Below are 18782 nucleotides of genomic sequence, written 5' to 3'. Positions count from 1 at the left end.
GGACTGTCAAGGCCTATCTCTTTTTCTGTGCTCAGGCTTGTGGTAAAAATGATCTGAAATAGATGTACTGAGTCCTTAAGAGTGCATAAGAAAAAAAGAAGACGAAAGAGCCATTAAATGAAAACTATCCCTGAGGCCCTTTTAACCAGTTGAAAGGACAGATACAAAGAGACCATTTCAGTATTTTTGGTGAGGACTTGAGACACGGGTGTGCCCAGGTGTTACAACCACTCAGGGTGGTTCTCTGCCAGAACTCTGCGAGGCTGCCGACGTGATGTCTGAACTAAATCCCGGAGGGAATGAGAGATCATCAGGAGATAGGAAGGGTGTTCCAAGCAAGGAATAGCACAAACAGAGGCGCACTGCCGTCAGGCTATCTGTGAGGATGGGGAACTACCAATGGTTCAATATTGCTAAAGGTGAAGGGAGGAAAAGGCAAGAGATGACAGATAGAGGCCAAGCCACTGAGCCTTTCCAGCTGAAGATTCAGCCTAAAAGTGAGGGAGAATCCACCAAAGGGTCCTAGACAGGAACGTGTGATGGTCAGATTTGTGGGTTTATTTATTTATTTATTTATTTATTTATTTATTATTTTGTTTTGTTTTGTTTTGAGAGAGAGGGGGTGCAAGTGAGTGTGGGGCAGAGAGAGAGAGAGAGAGAGAGAGAGAGAATTCCAGGAGGGGCAAAGAGAGAGAGAGAGAGACAGAGAGAGAAGTGGGCTCGCCCGAAGTGAAGTGGGGCTCGTGCTCACCCAATGTAGGACTTGAACTCATGAACCTTGAGACCATGACCTGAGCTGAAGTCAGATGCTTAACGACCAAACCACCCAGGCGCCGAGATTTGTGTTTTAGATAGATGTAGAGAAAGGAGTTAGCAAGGTATCTGGATAGGTACTGCTGCATGTAACAGTGGCTTAAGCCAATGAGCGTTTGTTTTCTTACATAACAAAAAGTCTGGAGGTAGGCAGATACTCACTAAGACAGTCTTCTCCTCTCTGTCTTTTTGCTGTACCATGTTTTTGTCTTCATAGTTGTCCCTTTGTGGTCAGAAGAGGGCTGCCCAAGCTCAAACCAACACATCCATGTTTAAGGCAACAAATATGGAGAAAGGTGCAACTGTTCCCTTTAATCACCAAGTAGAAGCCCTCCTGGAATCACCAAATCACCAGATTTTCAGCACACAGCTAGCAGTTTGGTCAGGACTGTACCAGATGGTGACTGTCACTGCAAGAGGAGCTGAGACAGCACTCATCTTCCATCTAGGGTGGATTCATGCAAGAGAGGAGGTTGGGAATAAGGGGTGGGAATAAGGGGTGAGGTGATGAGGACGGGAAATAGGACAATGGTAATAAAGAAGGAGTGGCTATTGCTGCCCTTAACAAAAACTGAAAACTCAGAAATTCAGAGTAGTGGATCTAGTTCAAGAAGTGGCTTGGAAAAGGGTGCCTGGGCGGCTCAGTCGGTTGAGCATCCGACTTCAGCTCAGGTCATGATCTCGCCGTTCGTGAGTTCGAGCCCCGCTCAAGCGCTGAGCTGTGCTGCCAGCTCAGAGCCTGGAGCCTGCTTCAGATTCTGTGTACCCCCCTCTCTCTCCGCCCCACCCCTGCTTGTGCTCTTTCAAAAATGAATAAACATTAAAAAAAATTAAAAAAAAAAAAGAAGAGGCTTGGATGTGTCATCCCACCTGGGGAGGGATATAAATGAAAACCTCAAGTGAAAGTTGGAGGTCATTAGAATGTAGGGATCCCACCAAATATATCTCAAGCAGTACTCAGAATCTCTAAGTAGCACATGGTTTTTCCTAAGGCCTAACAATTTCAATTAAGCCTAAGCCTGTGGAGACGTGCTAATTTGCACAGCCCTGTTTTTTTCCACATGCTAATATACTCACCCTGGAATTTAATGGACAGTAAAGTTATGCAAAGAATCAGTGTGTGCAACCCAGCACCAGGACATTTTCTGCCAAGCCCACCTCCAACACAAACACATACACATACCAGTCAGTGCTATACATAGAACTTTCTCTTGAATCCCGACATCTATTTGCCACACTGTGGAGCAAATGTGTTTCCATTCTCTTGATTAAAATAACAGGAAGTATCATCATTCTTGAAGTCTTGGTATTTATAACCGACATATAACCACACGCACACAAATATAACTGTGGAGACTCTTGCTGAGGTCTATTGGCAAGGCGTCTGGTACCGTTCCTGCAAAAGTCCTGCGTTTAAATAATCTCACCTCTCGAGCCATGCTCCCAGCTACTGTGAAGATGGGATCCAAGAGGACTAAAACGTCTACAGAAGAAGTCCTCTGTAACCGCCAACCCAGAAGGGGCCTCTGCCTCTTTAGCTGGTCTGGCAGGTCATGGAAATTCTACTCTGGAACTGGATACAAGAGAAATATTTCTTCACTATTTACTCTGACCAGTGAAATCACTATGACAGATTTTTTTCTTTTTCCCGAGACACAGAGTGACATTTTAAAGGAGAAACCACTCTTTGGGTGCCATAGTCTTCTAAAAAATTATATTAGAATAAGAGCTCAGAGGAATGTCTGCCCAGCACAACTGTCTATAGCCTCATATTTCAAGAAGAATGCGGCCACTCTAAGCAGACAGGAAGCCGGGACTGCCCAGGTCAGCCTCTTTTCCTATTGGGTCGAATTCGTTGGACTCAGCATCAGATTCAAAACTAGTGACACCCTCCTGGTGCAACGGCTCTCTTTGCCTTTTTTGCTGCTAAATCCGTGCCACACTGCGGTGTTGCTGCTTTTTCATAGTTATACTTTGTTCTCCAGACCAGATCAAGAGCACCCTAAGGTCAGCGGTCACACCTTGTATTCCATTATGTCTTGCAGAGTTGTTTGTCATGGTAAACTTACAGGAAATTGTTGGATGGATGGATGAGTAAAACAATGACAAAAACTGGAAAACAGCGAAAGGTGGGCTGGGCTGCTGTTTGGTAAAGCAGATTACGAAACTCAGGTCAGATGAGCAGGAAAGGTGGTGTAGGGGAAAGAATGTTTCATTTGAGTCAGCCCACATGGATCCTAGCCCCACATTGGCTTGCTTGCTTTCACCCATTCAACAAACATTTTCTAAGCTTATGCCAAGGAGCCGAGCAAGCGTTGCGGCAAGCCCTGAATAGCAGTCCCTGCTCTCAAGGTGTGGTGGTGGTGGTGAGGGGGACATGAGGCAATCAGGAATTGTGGGAGATATGGTGTGATTGACAGCATGATAACGACGGGCACAGGGCACATGGAGATTCTAAATCAGACTATGGTTTTCAGGAAAGCTTCCTGAAGGAGAAGGATTTTTTTATTCTAGCGTTGAAGGATGAGTGACGGGTAGAGGAGACTGATTGGGAAGAGCATTCTGGGTAGAGGGACGAGCATGTGAAGATGTTCCAAACCATAAAATAGGAGGCTGTTAGGACTAAAGTCTCGGCTGAAATGGCAGCTGTGTGGCCAGAGCCGAAGTTAGAGAGGTAGGCTACAACTGCCTCACAAAGAAAGGGCCTTGTGGCAGTATGATTTAGTGCCTCGGCAGAGGTTTAGAAATCAGGCAGAACTGCGTTCAGATCCCAGCTCTGGTACTTCCCAGCCTCGTGACTAACTGAGTTTTTTAAACTCCTCTAAGTCTTTGTTTCCTTAACACAGTTTCTAGCTGTATCACTTCTCTAGTGCAGCATAAGACATTATCCCAAACCGTAACAGCATAAAACAACACACATTTATTAAATTCTCAGTTTCTGTGTGTCCGGAATCTGGGCCCTGCTGAGTAGGGTCCTCTGCGTCAGGGTCTCCCACAAGGCCACAAAGTGTCAGCCAGAGATGAGGTGTCATCTCAGACATGACTGGAGAAGGATCCATTTCCAAGTTCACTTACGTGGTGATTGTTGGCAGAATTCAGTGCCTGGCTGGCTATTGGCCAGAGGCTGCCCTCAGTTCCTTGCCATGTGGGCCTCCCCAGCGTAACAGCTTGCTTCATCAGTCAGAGACGAGACAGTTACTGAAGTGACTTCTTGTCACTATTACCACATTCTGTAGGTGAAAAGTCACTAGGCCAGCCCATACTCTGGGAGGTTGGAGGGGGGAGGGATGGGATTATAGAAGAGAATGAATACCATGAAATGGGGATTTTGGGGGGATTTAGGGATGGCCTATAGCTAGTAGTTTACAGCTTATTACCTAGTAACCCATAGCTTATATTACCACCGAACAAATGTTTTTTTTATTATGCTGAATGGAGAGATCTGGAAAACCTAGAGAAAGCTAGTGAAGGATTTTCTATCAAAGAGTAACTTTTGGCAATCTTGGCTAAATCAAATCACCTCATGTCTTTGAGCCTTTATTTCCTCCTCCGTCCAATGAAAATACCCATGTCCCAAAGAAATGAGAATGTAAATGTGCAAGCACAAGTACATTTTAGTCACAACAAATATACAACTCTTCACAGTGGGAGGAAGCCGACTGCTTTGGGCCAGTTTTCCATTTTGTATTGATTCTGTGAGTCTCACAGTCTGATCTCTTCAGAGTTTTCAGGGCTTGGCCCTGTGGGCCCAGAAGGATTTGTATAACTGGAATAAACACCCACAAAAAGAAATGTGTCTTTTGAACATCCCTTACTTAAGGCGTTTCCAAGGGTTTGCTTTTTCTCCTTCTTTTTAAATACCTTTGTTTCCAACGACCCCATGGTGCGGGGAGGTGGGGAGCGGGCAAAGAGAGAAAACAGACTATCTGGGAAATTTCAAGCTCCTGATAATAAAAGTGGTAATAAAATCTCGCTGGCTCCTGATTCGTCACAGAGGGGATATTTGTGGTGGATGGGGTTCCCCCACAACTAGCAGCTGGTTTCGAGGCTGCGCGGTTTCCAGTCCCAGGGACCGGCTCAGGTTACCGCCTCCCTGCTCACGGGGTGAGAGACCCAGCGTACCCCCACCCTGGCGCCTCGCCCATTTCCGCTAGGTGCCCAAAGAGGATGCTTCATTCCATGCCCCAAATGGAGCCGATCACACACAGTAGTGTTTCATGGCCTTCCCAGGTGCCGTTTTCCCCGGGTAAGGTAAACAGCGCGCTCTCTCTCCCACTCTCTTTTTAAACGGCGCCTCTTGACCCTGACGAGTGGGTATTTTGGCCGGGCAGCCCGGTCTTCCCCGTCGGTGGCCTTTGGACTGGGGGTCGGAATTTAGGAATTACACCTCCCCCCGCCCCCCGCCCCCGTTCATCTCCATACAAAGGCACGCTTCTCCGCAGGGCATCTCCGGGTGGAGCCACGGAGCTGTGGCTGCGACTATGCCTCGAGAACGAGGGGCGCCCGGGACCCCACCACCACCCCGTCGCCCTGCCAGCCTGCAGCTGCACACGCCACCGCGGGGTTCCCCCTTGGCGCTGAAGTCCTCTCCTGCGGCGCCGCTGCCCTGGGACTTGGAGGGCCATTTGGTCTTGGGGGAGGGGCTCGTAGGCCCCGCGGAGCAGCCCCTGCAGGAGGGCGGGAGCGAGCCCGGCCGCTCTCGGGTTGCGGAGGCGGAGCGGAGCAGCACTCCCGGCAGCCCTGGCCGGAGGCTTCTACCTCGCCAGCCCCGCTGCTCCCGCGACCGCTGCCTTAGAAAACTTTTAACGAGAACCAGATGTGGCAGCCGCTGTCGAACTTTCCCCGAGCCGGCGATTGGTCCCCGGCCGAGGGCCGCAGCCAGTCTGCGCGCTGCGAGGGCCCGGAGTCCCCGCCCGCCCGGGCGCCCGCGGGGATCCAGGTTGGAGGCTGGCGAGGCGCAACTAGCGGGCTGGCGGGCCGGGCCGGGACGCGCTCTGCGGCGGGGCAGCCCAGGAGCCGAGCCAGCATGCGGGGGGACCGGGCGTTGCCGCCGCCGCCGCCGCTGCAGCTGCCGCTGCTGTTATTGCTGCTGCTGTCCCGGGCCGCGGCGCTGCGCCCGGACGAGCTCTTCCCCTACGGGCAGTCTTGGGGGGACCAGCTCCTGAAGGAGGGCGACGACGAAAGCTCAGCCGCGGTGAAGCTGGCGAGTCCCTTGCGCTTCTACGAAGCTCAGTTCAGCTACCTCTATGTAAGTTCAGCCCCCGCTTGGTGTGGGAACCGGCAGATGTCTCGCAGCTTCTTCCCAGGGGTCCGTGTGGTGTGGCTCTCACCGAACCCCTGCCTTCCGAGGGGGAGGAAATAGTCCGCACGCCCTGCTGTCCCCGAGCGCCCCTGGGGTGGGAGCTGGCTTTGCAGCGATGCTGCTGTCTGACTTGCTTTTCTCTACCTCGAGAGGAAGAGCAAGAATTCAGACCCACAAATTCGCAGCCACAGAAGCGTCCCAGGCGGAAAAGGAGGTGGGGATGCTTGGGGCGGCCAGTGGGGTTTCCAGTAAGGACCTCGAGAAGGCTGTGCGCGGGTGCAGAGCTGGTGTATTCCCTCCTCCGACCCAGAGGTCTCCTCCAGCGTGGTGCGGAAAGTGAGAAGATACTTTAGGGCTCCTGGACCTATCGCACCCCTCCGTGGGGGTAGAGGGGGTTGGTGGGACGGCGGCTAAAGTTGCGCTGGTCGCCCTGAATCAGGAATCGGGCTCCCAGCCGGTGGGGAAGGGGAAGCTTAAAGCCCGGGCCGGTTCCCTTCCCTCCATGTGGAGCAGGGTGGGCGCACACATTTGGACCTTTGGTGGCCGCCCGTGGGCCTCCTGCCGCGTACGCGACCGTCACCTTTGTCCCCCTCCTCCCACAGGTGGGCACCAACGGTATCATCTCCACTCAGGACTTCCCTAGGGAAACCCAGTACGTGGACGATGATTTCCCCACAGACTTCCCGGCCATTGCTCCCTTCCTGGCAGACATCGACACGAGCCAGGGCAGGGGCCAGGTCCTGTACCGTGAGGACACGTCCCGGACCGTGCTGGACCTGGCTGCCCGCTACGTGCGCTCAGGCTTCCCGCGCACTGCCGCGCACTTCACCCCCACCCACGCCTTCTTGGTCACCTGGAAGCAGGTGGGCGCCTACGAGGAGACCACACGCCGGGCGCCGCCCTCGGAAGAGGTAACTGAACCAGGAGTGCTGGGCCGCTGGGCCAATGGAGGGATGGGTTCGAATTCTGGGCTGGAGCTCAGGGACTGGCTTGGAGTTTCTTCTGAGTCTGCTCTCTTGCTGAACCTGCTGTATCTTGTGGTGGCACTTGGGCTGAAGTGACTGGGAAGTGGAGAAGGCTTCTTTAGGCATCCTCTGAGGATCTGAGAGGTGGCTACAGAATTCTAGCAAAGGGATCGGAGGGCCCCAGGGCAGATGCGGAAGGCCCTCCGAACACAAGGCGGTTCACTGTTTGGTTGTTTATTTTTAGAATCACCTCTAAGTATACAAGAATTATTTCTAATTATATGTTCATTGAAGGAAAAACATCAGCAAATACAGGCAATTTAAAGAACAACCTCTCATTTTCCTAGCACTCAAAGATAATCACTCTTAAACATTTTCATTTATATCTTCCGGAGGTTTTTTCCCCCTATTAATATCTGTATTTATCTGTGACTGTCTATTAACAATAATGGGTTCACACTGCACACACTTTTGTAAACTATTTTTTCCACTACATAGTATATTGTCAATGTATTTCATTGTCACGAAATACATTTCTCCGACATCATTTATAATATCTGTATAATATTCCACACAGTGAATTGACCACTGTGTTCAGTGGTCATTAAGATTATCTCCAGTTTTTCATCATTATGAATAATTTGGTGAAGCACTTTTTTTTTTTTAGCTAAATTTTTTGCACATATCCTTACTGGATAGTCTAGGAAGTGGAATTGACGGGCAAGAAAGAATACACTTTTTCTATTTTCTATTTATTTATTTATTTATTTATTTATTTATTTATTTATTTATTTATTTAAAAGTTTATTTATTTTTGAAACAGAGAGAGAGTGTGGGGGGGGGCAGAAAGAGAGGGAGAAAGAGAGAATCCCAGGCAATCTCCATGCCGCCAGCACAGAGCCCAATGGTGGGGCTTGAAACCACGAATCATAAGATCGTGACCTGAGCCGAAATCAAGAGTTGGGCCTTTAACCGACAGAGCCACAAGTGCCCCTATTTGTTTTTATTTTTTAAGAAAGCTTATTTACTTTGAGAGAGTATATGAGTGTGTGTGTGTGTGTGTGTGTGTGTGTGTGTGTGCATGTGTATGTGTGCACGCACGCACATACAAGTTAGGTAGGGACAGAGAGCATGAGAGAGAGAATCCTAAGCAGGCTCTGCGCTGTCAGCACACAGTCCCTCACAGGGCTCCATCCCAGGAACCGTGAGATCATGACCTGAGTGAAATTAAGAGTCCAATGCTCAACCGACTGAGCTATCCAGGCGCCCTGGGAATACACTTTCCATAAGGTTCTTGATGGCTTTTGCCAAATTGCCCTGCAGATATTAGTTTACGTGCACCCTAGTTTACAGGGGACTGCCCTCCATTTGCTTTATAGTGTCTACCTGAGCAACTAAAACAACCCAAGCGCTCAGTCTTTAGGCTTGGCAGCAAGATCTAAATACTCCAAATGGACCTCAGGTGGGCTCAGGGTAGCTTGGCAAATGGTGAACTGCCTCATTCTTAGAATAGGTAAGGGCTCCTGTGAAATTAGACCTGAATCTAAAATGGCATACTCGAAGGGCTGAAACTCTTATAATTTATCTCTATTTTAACTCATTATGTTTCTTAGCTGTAGAATGATGGCACATATCCTCCCTGAAAGATCAAGATCAAGTAGCTTGTCCACACTCCCTGAGTAGTTCAAGATGGTGGCTATTCTTCTTTTGTGTTCTGTAAGAGAAATAGGCCCAGAAGGCTATTCTGAAAAGATCTAGAAAAAAGTGTTTGAATTTGTGGTGGGTTTTTTTTTGACATTTAATTTTTGTCAGGCAACATTTAGTTTTGTTCATTGAGTAATTTTTTTTTTTTTTTTTTTTTACAGATGTGGGTTTGACATTTCAATTATTCAATTCAACAGAATACATTCAATTCAAACAAATATATTGAGCACTTTCTTAGTGCAGGGCATTGGGCTAAGTGGGGGGTTGGAGAAAGATGAATAAGGTAAGGCTCCCCATCATTATGTTGCACTCATTCATTCACTCATCCATTCGTTTTTGTAAATCCGTTCAAAACACTTACCTGCAATTAAATATACCACACCTATAATAAAAAACGTAGAAAATAAGAAAACAAATATTATTTACAATTTCGGTAACCAGAGGTTACCACTGCTAATACTTTGTGTTTTCTTCCATTCTCTTTTTGTAAACCTATGTCTTATATGTGGCAGATATGTATGTGTGTGTATAAGTAATTTATATTTAAATGTAGTTAAGATTTATTCATCCAACAAATGGTTTTTTGTACACTAACTATATTTCAGAACTGGTATAGACACAATGAAAGGAAATACTCTTTACTCCCAAAGACCTCATAGTTTTAGTGAGGACATTGATTATGTGTAATATAATATGATAAGTGTAATAGCATCTTCACTTAAGAAGACTAACGCTGACCCTTCCTGATTAGGGGACTCAATCTGGGAAGGTTTTTGTTTTTTTTTTTTTTAATTTTTAAAACATGGTTTTTATTTATTTTTGAGAGAGAGAGAGAGAGAGAAAGAAAGAATATGAGCTGGGAAGGGGCAGAGAGAGAGGGAGATACAGAATCTGAAGCAGCCTCCAGGCTCTGAGCTGTCAGCATAGAGCCCTCAGGGCTGGAACCCGTGAACCACGAGATCATGACCTGACCGGAAGTCGGACGCTTAACCGACTGAGCCATCCAGGTGCCCCTCAATCTGGGAAGGTTTTAATGAGGAAGTAGTTTTGAATCTGAGTTGAGCTTAGTGGAACAGTCTCAGAAGAAATAGCATGTGGCATATCACCCATGTGCTGTAAAGTATGATGTGTTTTGGGCATTGCATGTGGTGCATTATTACTGAAGAAGAACGGTTGTTGGGCATGAGGATGAAAAGGCCATGGGGTGGGGACAGATCATGTTCTGCTGGGAGTTTGAACTTGGTTCTTTGGCAGTGGGAAGGGTTTTGAAGGATTTTAAGCAGGGGATTGATTTTTTTTTTTTCTAAAGTTCTTTTTGTCTGTATTGAGAGGGTAAGGGCTCAAAGGAAAGATTACTAAAACAATTACTAATATGTTGTTTATTCAAGCTATCTACTTAATTCTTAAAACAATTATTTTATCATACTGTCTTCCCACAACAGTCCTACAAGATAAGAATTATGTTTGCATTTCACAGATAATGGCAAATAGAAGATAATACAGTTGTCCAGAATTCTCCTCGTTAGGCAAAGGCAGGCTTAGAGGACACATTTCTTGATTCTTAGTTTTTTTAATTGCCTTTATTTTAAAGTAACCTCTACACCCAGTGAGGGTTTGAACTCACAACCCTGAGATAAAGAGTCGAATGCTCTACTGACTGAGCCAGCCAGGTGCCCCAGTTGTTTTTGTTTGTTTGTTTGTTTTGTTTTGCTTTACTGCTTTTAACCCAGATTTTTCATGCAAGACCCATTTCCTTGGCTCGAGTGATGTTGGTGGACACAATAATAATTGTGCTTTTTCCACAGACTTCCAATAAATAAAGCTTGGTGTGATCTTAGTACCAAAAGAATGCTTGGAATCATATTTCATTCAAAGGAAGAATGAACTTGCAATGAAATTGGCTGCCAAGGATGCTATTGATGCCTTATTACTTCTAAATTAGTATTCCAATGCTCTAAAGAGAATTCAGCTGCATCTGTCTTACTTTTCAGTAGAATAAAGACAGATGATGTTGAATTGAGTGAGGCTGAATCAGGGAGATGAACAGTTACACAGAAGTGCTGGTTCGGTGAAATCACAGTAGAGTTTTACAATTCCATTTTTATCAGAGCTCATTTGAAACCAAAAATTACAGACAAGGTGAATTTGTTCATTATTTTTTTCAGTTTCATCTATAGCATAGGAATACTGCTCTCTCACCCAACTTTCAGGTGGTTGTCAAGACAATGACAATATAAAAACATCTTGAAAGAAGATGTGGATTATGAAAGGTTATCCAGTGACTTTGGAAGTAATGATTCAGCCTCATTCTTAGTTTTCTCACCTGTAAAATGTGGGAGCAATGCCTACCTTACAGGATTGTTGTGAGAATTAGCTAATGTGGCATTTTTTAAACATATTTTTAAATTCTATTTATTTATTTTAACAAAGAGAGAGAGAGAGAAGCAGAGAGAGAGGGAGAAACAGAAAATACCAAGGAGGCTCCATGATCAGTGCAGAGCCCGACACCATGACCGTGAGATCATGACCTGATCCGAAATCAAGAATTGGTCGCTTAACTGACTAGGAGCCACCCAGGCGCCCCTAACTAATGTGGCATTTTTAGGTAGGATGACATTTTTAAGTAGTCCTTATATCCCTCTAGACCTAGTGGGTATGGTTGCTCAGCCAATCTGTGTTCCTTTGTGTTGGCTTGATAGGACCAGATTCTAGTTTTTTAATTTTTCTATCTTGTAAGGACACTGTGATGTAAGCCCTTTGCATAAGGATTCTTTAAATACTAGGTTTTCTGAATTGCAACTTTTGTCTGGTCTCTTTTGGGTGGGAAGTACAAGAAGATTTGTAGATTCCATCTCTCTTTTACTTTTCTAGTTAAAATCATTCCTCAGACATCGCCATATACTCATTTGGCTTTGGGATTTGTTTCATTTCGAAAGGAGATAAGGGTTCTTCTGTTTGGAGAGAGGATGTTTTTTTCAGTTACCCTCATTGAAGGTTCTTCTGAATACTTTAAAGAGCCCTGTGATTTGAGTTCTTATTTTAATAGTTCTTTGGAGGTAGATTTTGGCAAACAGTAATCTGCCTTGCCTGAAGCACTGTGTGAGTTCTGTGTGGCTTTCTTGAACCCTGACACGCTAACCTGATGTCACAGAGTTGCCGGAAACTTGAAGATATCAAAGGAATGGCATCTTTACCATGTAAAACAATTTCAGTTGTTGCTCTTTCTTTCCATGGATATTGGTGGTGGGTATGACAGGACATGGTACCTGATGTTGCAGGAATGGCCAGGGGTGATTGCAACTAAAAAAAAAAAAAAAAAAGAAAGAAAAAAATGAGTAGTGTTTATCAGTTCAGGTAATCTGAGATTCCTTGAACTGTCTTAGGTACCTCACAGGGCAAAGCAGTCATGGTATTGGCCTTCAAAGAACTTGTTGATGGAGGTAAAGAGGACTAGTGTTTACTTTAGCTATGGTTTTGGGGGGAGGGAGGTATTGTTTTGTTGTTTGAGCGATGGGAGTTATGGAGAACTGGGTCACACAGATCTGTGTGACATGGGGGGATGTTCTGTTGGAATTTAAGTTGGGCTGGAAAGACGGAAAGAATGGACCTTGAGAATAAGGCAGCAGGAGAAATTGTTCCAAGTGAGGCTTTTCCTGAGGCCGGAGAAATGGATGAAGGGATTGCACAAGATGGGCGGAAGGTTGCACTTCAGAGGCCTCACTGTGGGGACAAGGTGTGTTGACTTGTGTCACAGGATGATTGTGGTTGATGGAAGGGGTGGGTCCATAGAGAAAATGGGAGGTAAAAGCAGGACTTTTTTGTAGGTTACTGACTTCTGGAGCTGAAGTCCAGAAGAGGAGAAGTCTGAGGTTCTATCTGAAAGAGTTTAACCTGACTCTGAGATATAGTTGTGAAGATGTGCTAAACAGAGACATATATGGAAATTGGTTAATGAAATGCTGAAGTTTTGCTAAAGGCTAAGAGTCAGGAATGATGTCACGTTAGAGACTAGAGAATTTATCTCTGTAGGATTTAGGGCATAAAAATGAATGAAGGGAAGTCTTGTGTGTGACGGCAATGTATAGGTACTGGGAGATGGAGAAATCTGTTAAAGAGTGGAGATTAGTGCTTGCACCAAACACTGGAGGCCAGAAGTCAGTGATGCCACCGCTGTAGAGAACATGTGACCCTAAGGAAGACAGACAGGAAAGAGAATTTTGTGACACTTATAGAGAGTTATCCTACTTCTTAATTTTCATTTTTTTTAAAGATTTTGCTAAGTAAGTAAGTATGTATGTATGTATATGTTTATTTTATTTTATTTTTTATTTATTTATTTATTTATTTTTAAAAATTTTTTTTCAACGTTTTTATTTATTTTTGGGACAGAGAGAGACAGAGCATGAACGGGGGAGGGGCAGAGAGAGAGGGAGACACAGAATCGGAAACAGGCTCCAGGCTCTGAGCCATCAGCCCAGAGCCCGACGCGGGGCTCGAACTCCCCGACCGCGAGATCGTGACCTGGCTGAAGTCGGACGCTTAACCGACTGCGCCACCCAGGTGCCCCTGTATATATTTATTTTAAATGTTTATTTATTTTTGAGAGAGAGACAGAGCATGAACAGGGGAGGGGCAGAGAGAGAGGGAGACACAGAATCCAAAGCAGGCTCCAGGCTCTGAGCTGTCAGCACAGAGTCGGATGCAGGACTTGAACTCACAAACCATGAGATCATGACCTGAGCCGAAGTTGGACACTTAACCAACTGATCCACCCAGACACCCCGAGTTTTTTTAATTTATTTTTGAGAGAGAGACAGAGAGAAGAGGGAGCAGGGGAGAGTAAGAAAGAGAGAAAAACAGAGAGAGAATCCTAAGCAGGCTCCGCACTGTTAGCACAGAGCTCGATGCAGGGCTCAAACCCATGAACCACAAGATCATGACCTGAGCACAAACCAAGAGTCAGACGCTTAACCCTGACTGAGCCACCCAGGTGCCCCTTTCATTGTAATTTTTGTAATTCACTATAGGCAAACTTGTTTGGGACAAGGCTGGCTGGCGCTGTTCTGATTTTTTGCCAGATGACCGAGATCAATTGCATGAATTGTAAACTCAGAAGTTTGTAGAAGGGCATGTTTTATATCTGCCAGCATGGCTCTGCTGAGCGTCAACACTGATTGGTGGGTGATGTCCCATACCTGCAGGGGAGAGTCAGACCCTGCCTGGTTTCTACTGATGACTCTGGCTTGTCTCTCTTTCTGATAACAAGATGGCAGAAACCTTGAAACAAGGCAGCCACTGGCCCTGATCCTTCCTGTGCTGCCCCTCTTCCCACAGAGGTCACTCTCTCCTCCCTGGGATCCTAAGGAAGTTGGGAACCAGTGACCCTTTTGTGGGGTTTGGCGGCCCATCTGAAGGTTTGTCTTCAGAGACAGAGCATGTAGGGTTCTTGCAAAGGCGCTAGTCTCCAGGAATATGAAGACCCTTCCAGTCTGGAAGCCAGTCGAGGGGTACTTTGGGAGGAGGACCCCTTCAGGACTGCATGAAGTGTGCTCTTTAGCAATTAGATGTAGAATTTTGTGGGGCCGAGACAGAGAACTTCAAAAGAGATCATTTGGTGTGTGGGTGGTTTTTGAACAGCCAACCTCTTTTGGCCTGTACTTTGGGATCATAAATTCTATCTAAAACCCTCCTATTGGCCTGTTTCAGTGGAGACAAGTGGATTAAATAAAGGCTTATCACCTGTCTAGTAAGCACTTGGCTCAGGGATGGCATATAAAAGGCACTGAATACATTTTCATTGGAATGAACTTATTGACTGATTGACTGAAAGAATGAATAAAATAAAGTGCTAAATTCCCAGGCCCTGCAGTAAAAGCCAGACACTCCCCTTCACAGCTCTGTTTACTTTCTCCCTCCCTTCTTCCTCCATTCCCTTCAGTTCCCTCGCAGTCTCTAGGACCCCCCCTCCTTCTTATCTTACAAAATTTCTCTAAACTCAGAACCAGGATGCTTTCTTCCTCACATTTGCCATAGGTAATCAATGCCAGGATCTTTGAAAGCTTAGATTATTACAACAGGTCCTTTCTCCTTCCTTGAGTACTTTTCTTTCCCTAGCTGAACGTTGGTGATTCTGACAAATGGGGTACTCTGAAGTTACGGAATCAACATTAATTGATGATGTAGTATGTATTATGTAGAGATATGATGCAGAGTAGGCTTTGTTGACATTCAGCAGAAGTTATGGTTTCCTAGCTTTGAGACGTTCTAGAAAGCATCCTCTGCCTTTTGTTTTTGGAACAGTCGAGTTTGCTAATAAAATGATCCACAACTACAAAAATAACAAGTACACTAGTGCCTCCCCCCCTGCTCCACCTCTGCCATCTTTAAGTGTGTGTGCTTAAAGAAAGCAAGAAAGCAAGCAGGGGTGCCTTGCTGGCTCAGTTGGTAGAGCATGTGACTCTCGATCTCAGGGCCCCAATTGGGTGTAGAGATTACTTAAAAATAAAATCTTTAAAGGGATGCCTGGGGGGCACCTGGGTGGCTCAGTCAGTTGAGTATCTGACCTCAGCTCAGGTCATGATCTCGCAGTCTGTGAGTTCGAGCCCCGCGTCAGGCTTTGTGCTGACAGCTCGGAGCCTGGAGCCTGCTTCAGATTCTGTGCCTCCCTCTCTCTCTGCCCCAACCCACTCGCATTCTGTCTCTGTCTCTCTCAAAAATAAATAAACATTAAAAATAAATAAATAAATAAAGGCATGCCTGGGTGGCTCAGTAGTTAAGCGTCCAACACTGATTTCGGCTCAGGTCATGATCTAGCAGTTCGCGAGTTCAAGCCCTGCATGAGGCTCTGTGCTGACAGTGTGGAGCCTGCTTGGGATTCTCTCTCTCTGCCCCTATCCCACTCACTCTCTCTCTCTCTCTCTCTCTCTCTCTCTCTCTCTCAAAATAAATAAATAAACTTAAAAAGAAAATAAAATCTTTTAAAAAAAGGAAGCAAAGCAAGGTAAGTTTTTCCGTTAGAGAACAAAAAGAAAGGTTGTGTGCCTTCTTTTTTTCTTTAAAAGCGTTTTAACACATGAATTGCTTTGTCCTATAAGCAAAACCTCAAAACTGTACTTTGAAATTAAGCTTGTGAAAGGAAGAGTAAACACTAGAAGAGTCTGAGCACCATATGGAGAAGGGCCATGGACAGAACGAAACGCAGGACACTTTCCTCTTGTTTCCTCTTTTATTTAGTAAAATGTGATGTTCTTCTCTCTGCCTGCTTTTATCTGTCTAGCGAAATGGAGAAATAATACTCCTTACCAGTACATAAGAGTCACATTATTTAGGAAGTAGTGTTATTTATAAATACTTCCCAGTCCCCTACCAAATTGTAAAAGGAGGGGGATTTAGTGAGAGAAGCCTTCTTAGAGTCCTAAATATAACGTCTTTTTAAGATAAGGAAGTACCATTAACAGACCATTTGGGGTTGGGTGGAGATAGCCTTATGTAGGTAAAGGCAAAAAGTATCTGGCTGAAAATACAAGAGTAAAATGAACTTTAAGGAGTGATTCTATAAGGACGTGGGTGTTGGGTTTGTGGCTAATTCAGTCTCTCACTCTGGTCTGCTTTGGCTCCTCCTGTGTTTATTAGCATTCACAGGCTGCCTCTGTGACGCCTCCCCAACCCAACCCTAAGGTCTCACACACCCTCCTCTGGCCTCTACTATCTTCTCCGCCAACTCTCCTGAATTCCAGTCATGGCCGTTCTTCTCCGAAATAGTGAGAATGTCCTGGGCAGAAAGTCTCCCTTCCTTTGTTTCTTCAGCACCAAGCATAATGTCTCGTGCTTTGTAGGCACATAGTAGGCACTTGGCTGAATTAATGTGCGAGTGGATTAATAATGGAGTTTACAAACACATAAACAGCTAACTAAGCAAGATGAGGTGAATGCTAACGAGAAATACCCACAAAGGTGTTGTGGATGGTCGGAGAACAGAAATAAATCTACAGGGAATCACAAAATGCCTCAGAAGGATAGCGTTGGAATGTTAGGAAGGTTTCCAGGCACGAGGAAACATGAGCAAAAATACAGAAGCCGTAAAATACATTACACAGATGGGGAATGTTACATAGTCCGATGAAGATGCAGTGGATCTAAACCTGGGGAAAGAGTTTAGGGCACTTATAAACTGCCCTGAATGGCACGCTAAGGAGTAGTTAGGGTGGCCTAGTGGCACAGGGCATAGACTCTGGAGCTGGCTGGCCTGCCATCACGTACTAGCTACCAGCCCTTAGGCAGATCTCTTAGCTCTCAAGTCTTGTTTCCTGATCTGTGAAGTGAGGGTAGGCTAACTCGCGTGCTGGTGTGAAAAGGCGGCAGAAAGAGGAAAGAGAGCAAGGGTGTGAGAACAGTAAGGAGGCCTTTAGATCATCCACTGGCTAACACCATGCCTGCCCATCACGGGTATTCAGTAACAGATGAATGAATGAATGAATGAATGAATGAATGAATGATCCACATGAGTGCCTGGGACAGTGAACTAGGCCAGTGGCTGTGGGAATATACAGGTTAATTTTGGTCCTTGCTCTTAGCTCTTAAAGAGGTTTGGATGAGAACAATATGAAACCTTAAAAACATTATTTTTGTAACCTGTGTTTCTTACCTATGCACATTTCAAGTGTTAATCTAAATGATAAAAAAAGAATTATAATAGTATAGCTTACAAAATTGTAACTTGGAGAGGAAATTGAGAAGACTATAATGTACAAAAGCAATTTGGAGGAATCCTAAGAAGGGGGCAAACCCTTTGTATTTTACGATGCTTTGTCTGCATTCTGCTTTGTTTTTCTTTTCTGTTTCTTTTATTAAAAATATTTCCTATTTTTTGTTTTTCATAGCGGAACACTTTCCAGGCAGTTTTGGCATCTGATGAGTCTGATACCTACGCCCTCTTTCTTTACCCTGCCAACGGCCTTCAGTTCTTTGGAACCCGCCCCAAAGAGTCTTATAACGTCCAGCTTGAGCTTCCTGCCCGGGTGGGCTTTTGCCGAGGGGAGGTCGATGACCTGAAGAGAGAGGGTCCCTACTTCAGCTTGACAAGCACTGAACAGTCTGTGAAGAATCTCTACCAGTAAGTAACTCAGGGCATAAGCCCTTCCCTGTCTGATGTTGAGGACCCTTTGGAGCTACCCAAACTCAAGCGGCCATAAGACCATTAAATAATATCTTGGGGGCTTCCACTGGAGGCATCAGGTCAAAACCAGGAACTAGATTAGACCCTAGGGGGAACAAATTCACCAAAATATAAAAGGCCCTTTACTTTTCCTGCCCTATTGGGTATAGATACCGGAAACAGAACAGTGTTTATGTGTTTGCACAGCCACTGAGGCTTGCTATGGAAAACATTGCTCTTGGAGCCGCATAAAAATGTCCAGTAATATAACTGCCCAGACTGAGATTTTTCCAAGTTAATCATTTCACCGGAGGAGATGTTGTGATTTAGTCTTTTAGGCAGATACACGTTAAAAGTTAAATCAAGTGTAGTGTAATTTGGGGAAAAGGGAAAACCAAACACATTGGTAGCATTTTAGAGGTCTCGGGGTTTCTGTATGGCTTCATTAACTGAAACCATACTGGTTGGTTTTCCATGAGGTCGCCAGAACTGAGCACATTCCTCAGTGCCATCAGAGGCTTCCTCTGCCAGTGCAATAATACGCCCTTGTGCTATGTGTCAGTCCGCATCAACACCATATCTGGGTCGGCACCATTTCATAACTTACTAATTTCAGGGCTTGTAAAAACTATCTTTGCTTTTATTCCTTTCCCTAATACTGGGCTAGAATCCAGGCGGAATACACTGTTTACTTAGCCTTCCTTAACTGTGTCTCCCTTCCATTATGTTATTCCTGGGCACTGCAGTACCTCACACTTTTACATGCCATCCGCTCTACTCAGCTATCAGAGAGCAGGCCCTACAACCAGATCTGGTTACTTAGTGCTGACATGTTTTGAGGGCT

At 45.5% G+C, this 18782-nt stretch overlaps 1 protein-coding gene across 1 annotated transcript in view; it reads left to right on the top strand.

Moving 5' to 3' along the window:
- Positions 1-5248: 5248 nt before the first annotated feature.
- Positions 5249-18782, top strand: part of NID2 (nidogen 2) — a 67789-nt gene continuing 54255 nt past the window's right edge. The window contains 3 exon segments of the mRNA XM_027065712.2: positions 5249-6061; positions 6718-7026; positions 17664-17896. Coding sequence (XP_026921513.2) covers positions 5630-6061; positions 6718-7026; positions 17664-17896 — 974 coding nt within the window. The 5' untranslated portion in view covers positions 5249-5629.

Source organism: Acinonyx jubatus, chromosome B3 (genome assembly GCF_027475565.1).
Source record: "Acinonyx jubatus isolate Ajub_Pintada_27869175 chromosome B3, VMU_Ajub_asm_v1.0, whole genome shotgun sequence".
NCBI lineage: Eukaryota > Metazoa > Chordata > Mammalia > Carnivora > Felidae > Acinonyx > Acinonyx jubatus.
Note: the sequence above shows the minus strand (reverse complement) of the source record. Positions and strands in the feature narration are given on the sequence as shown.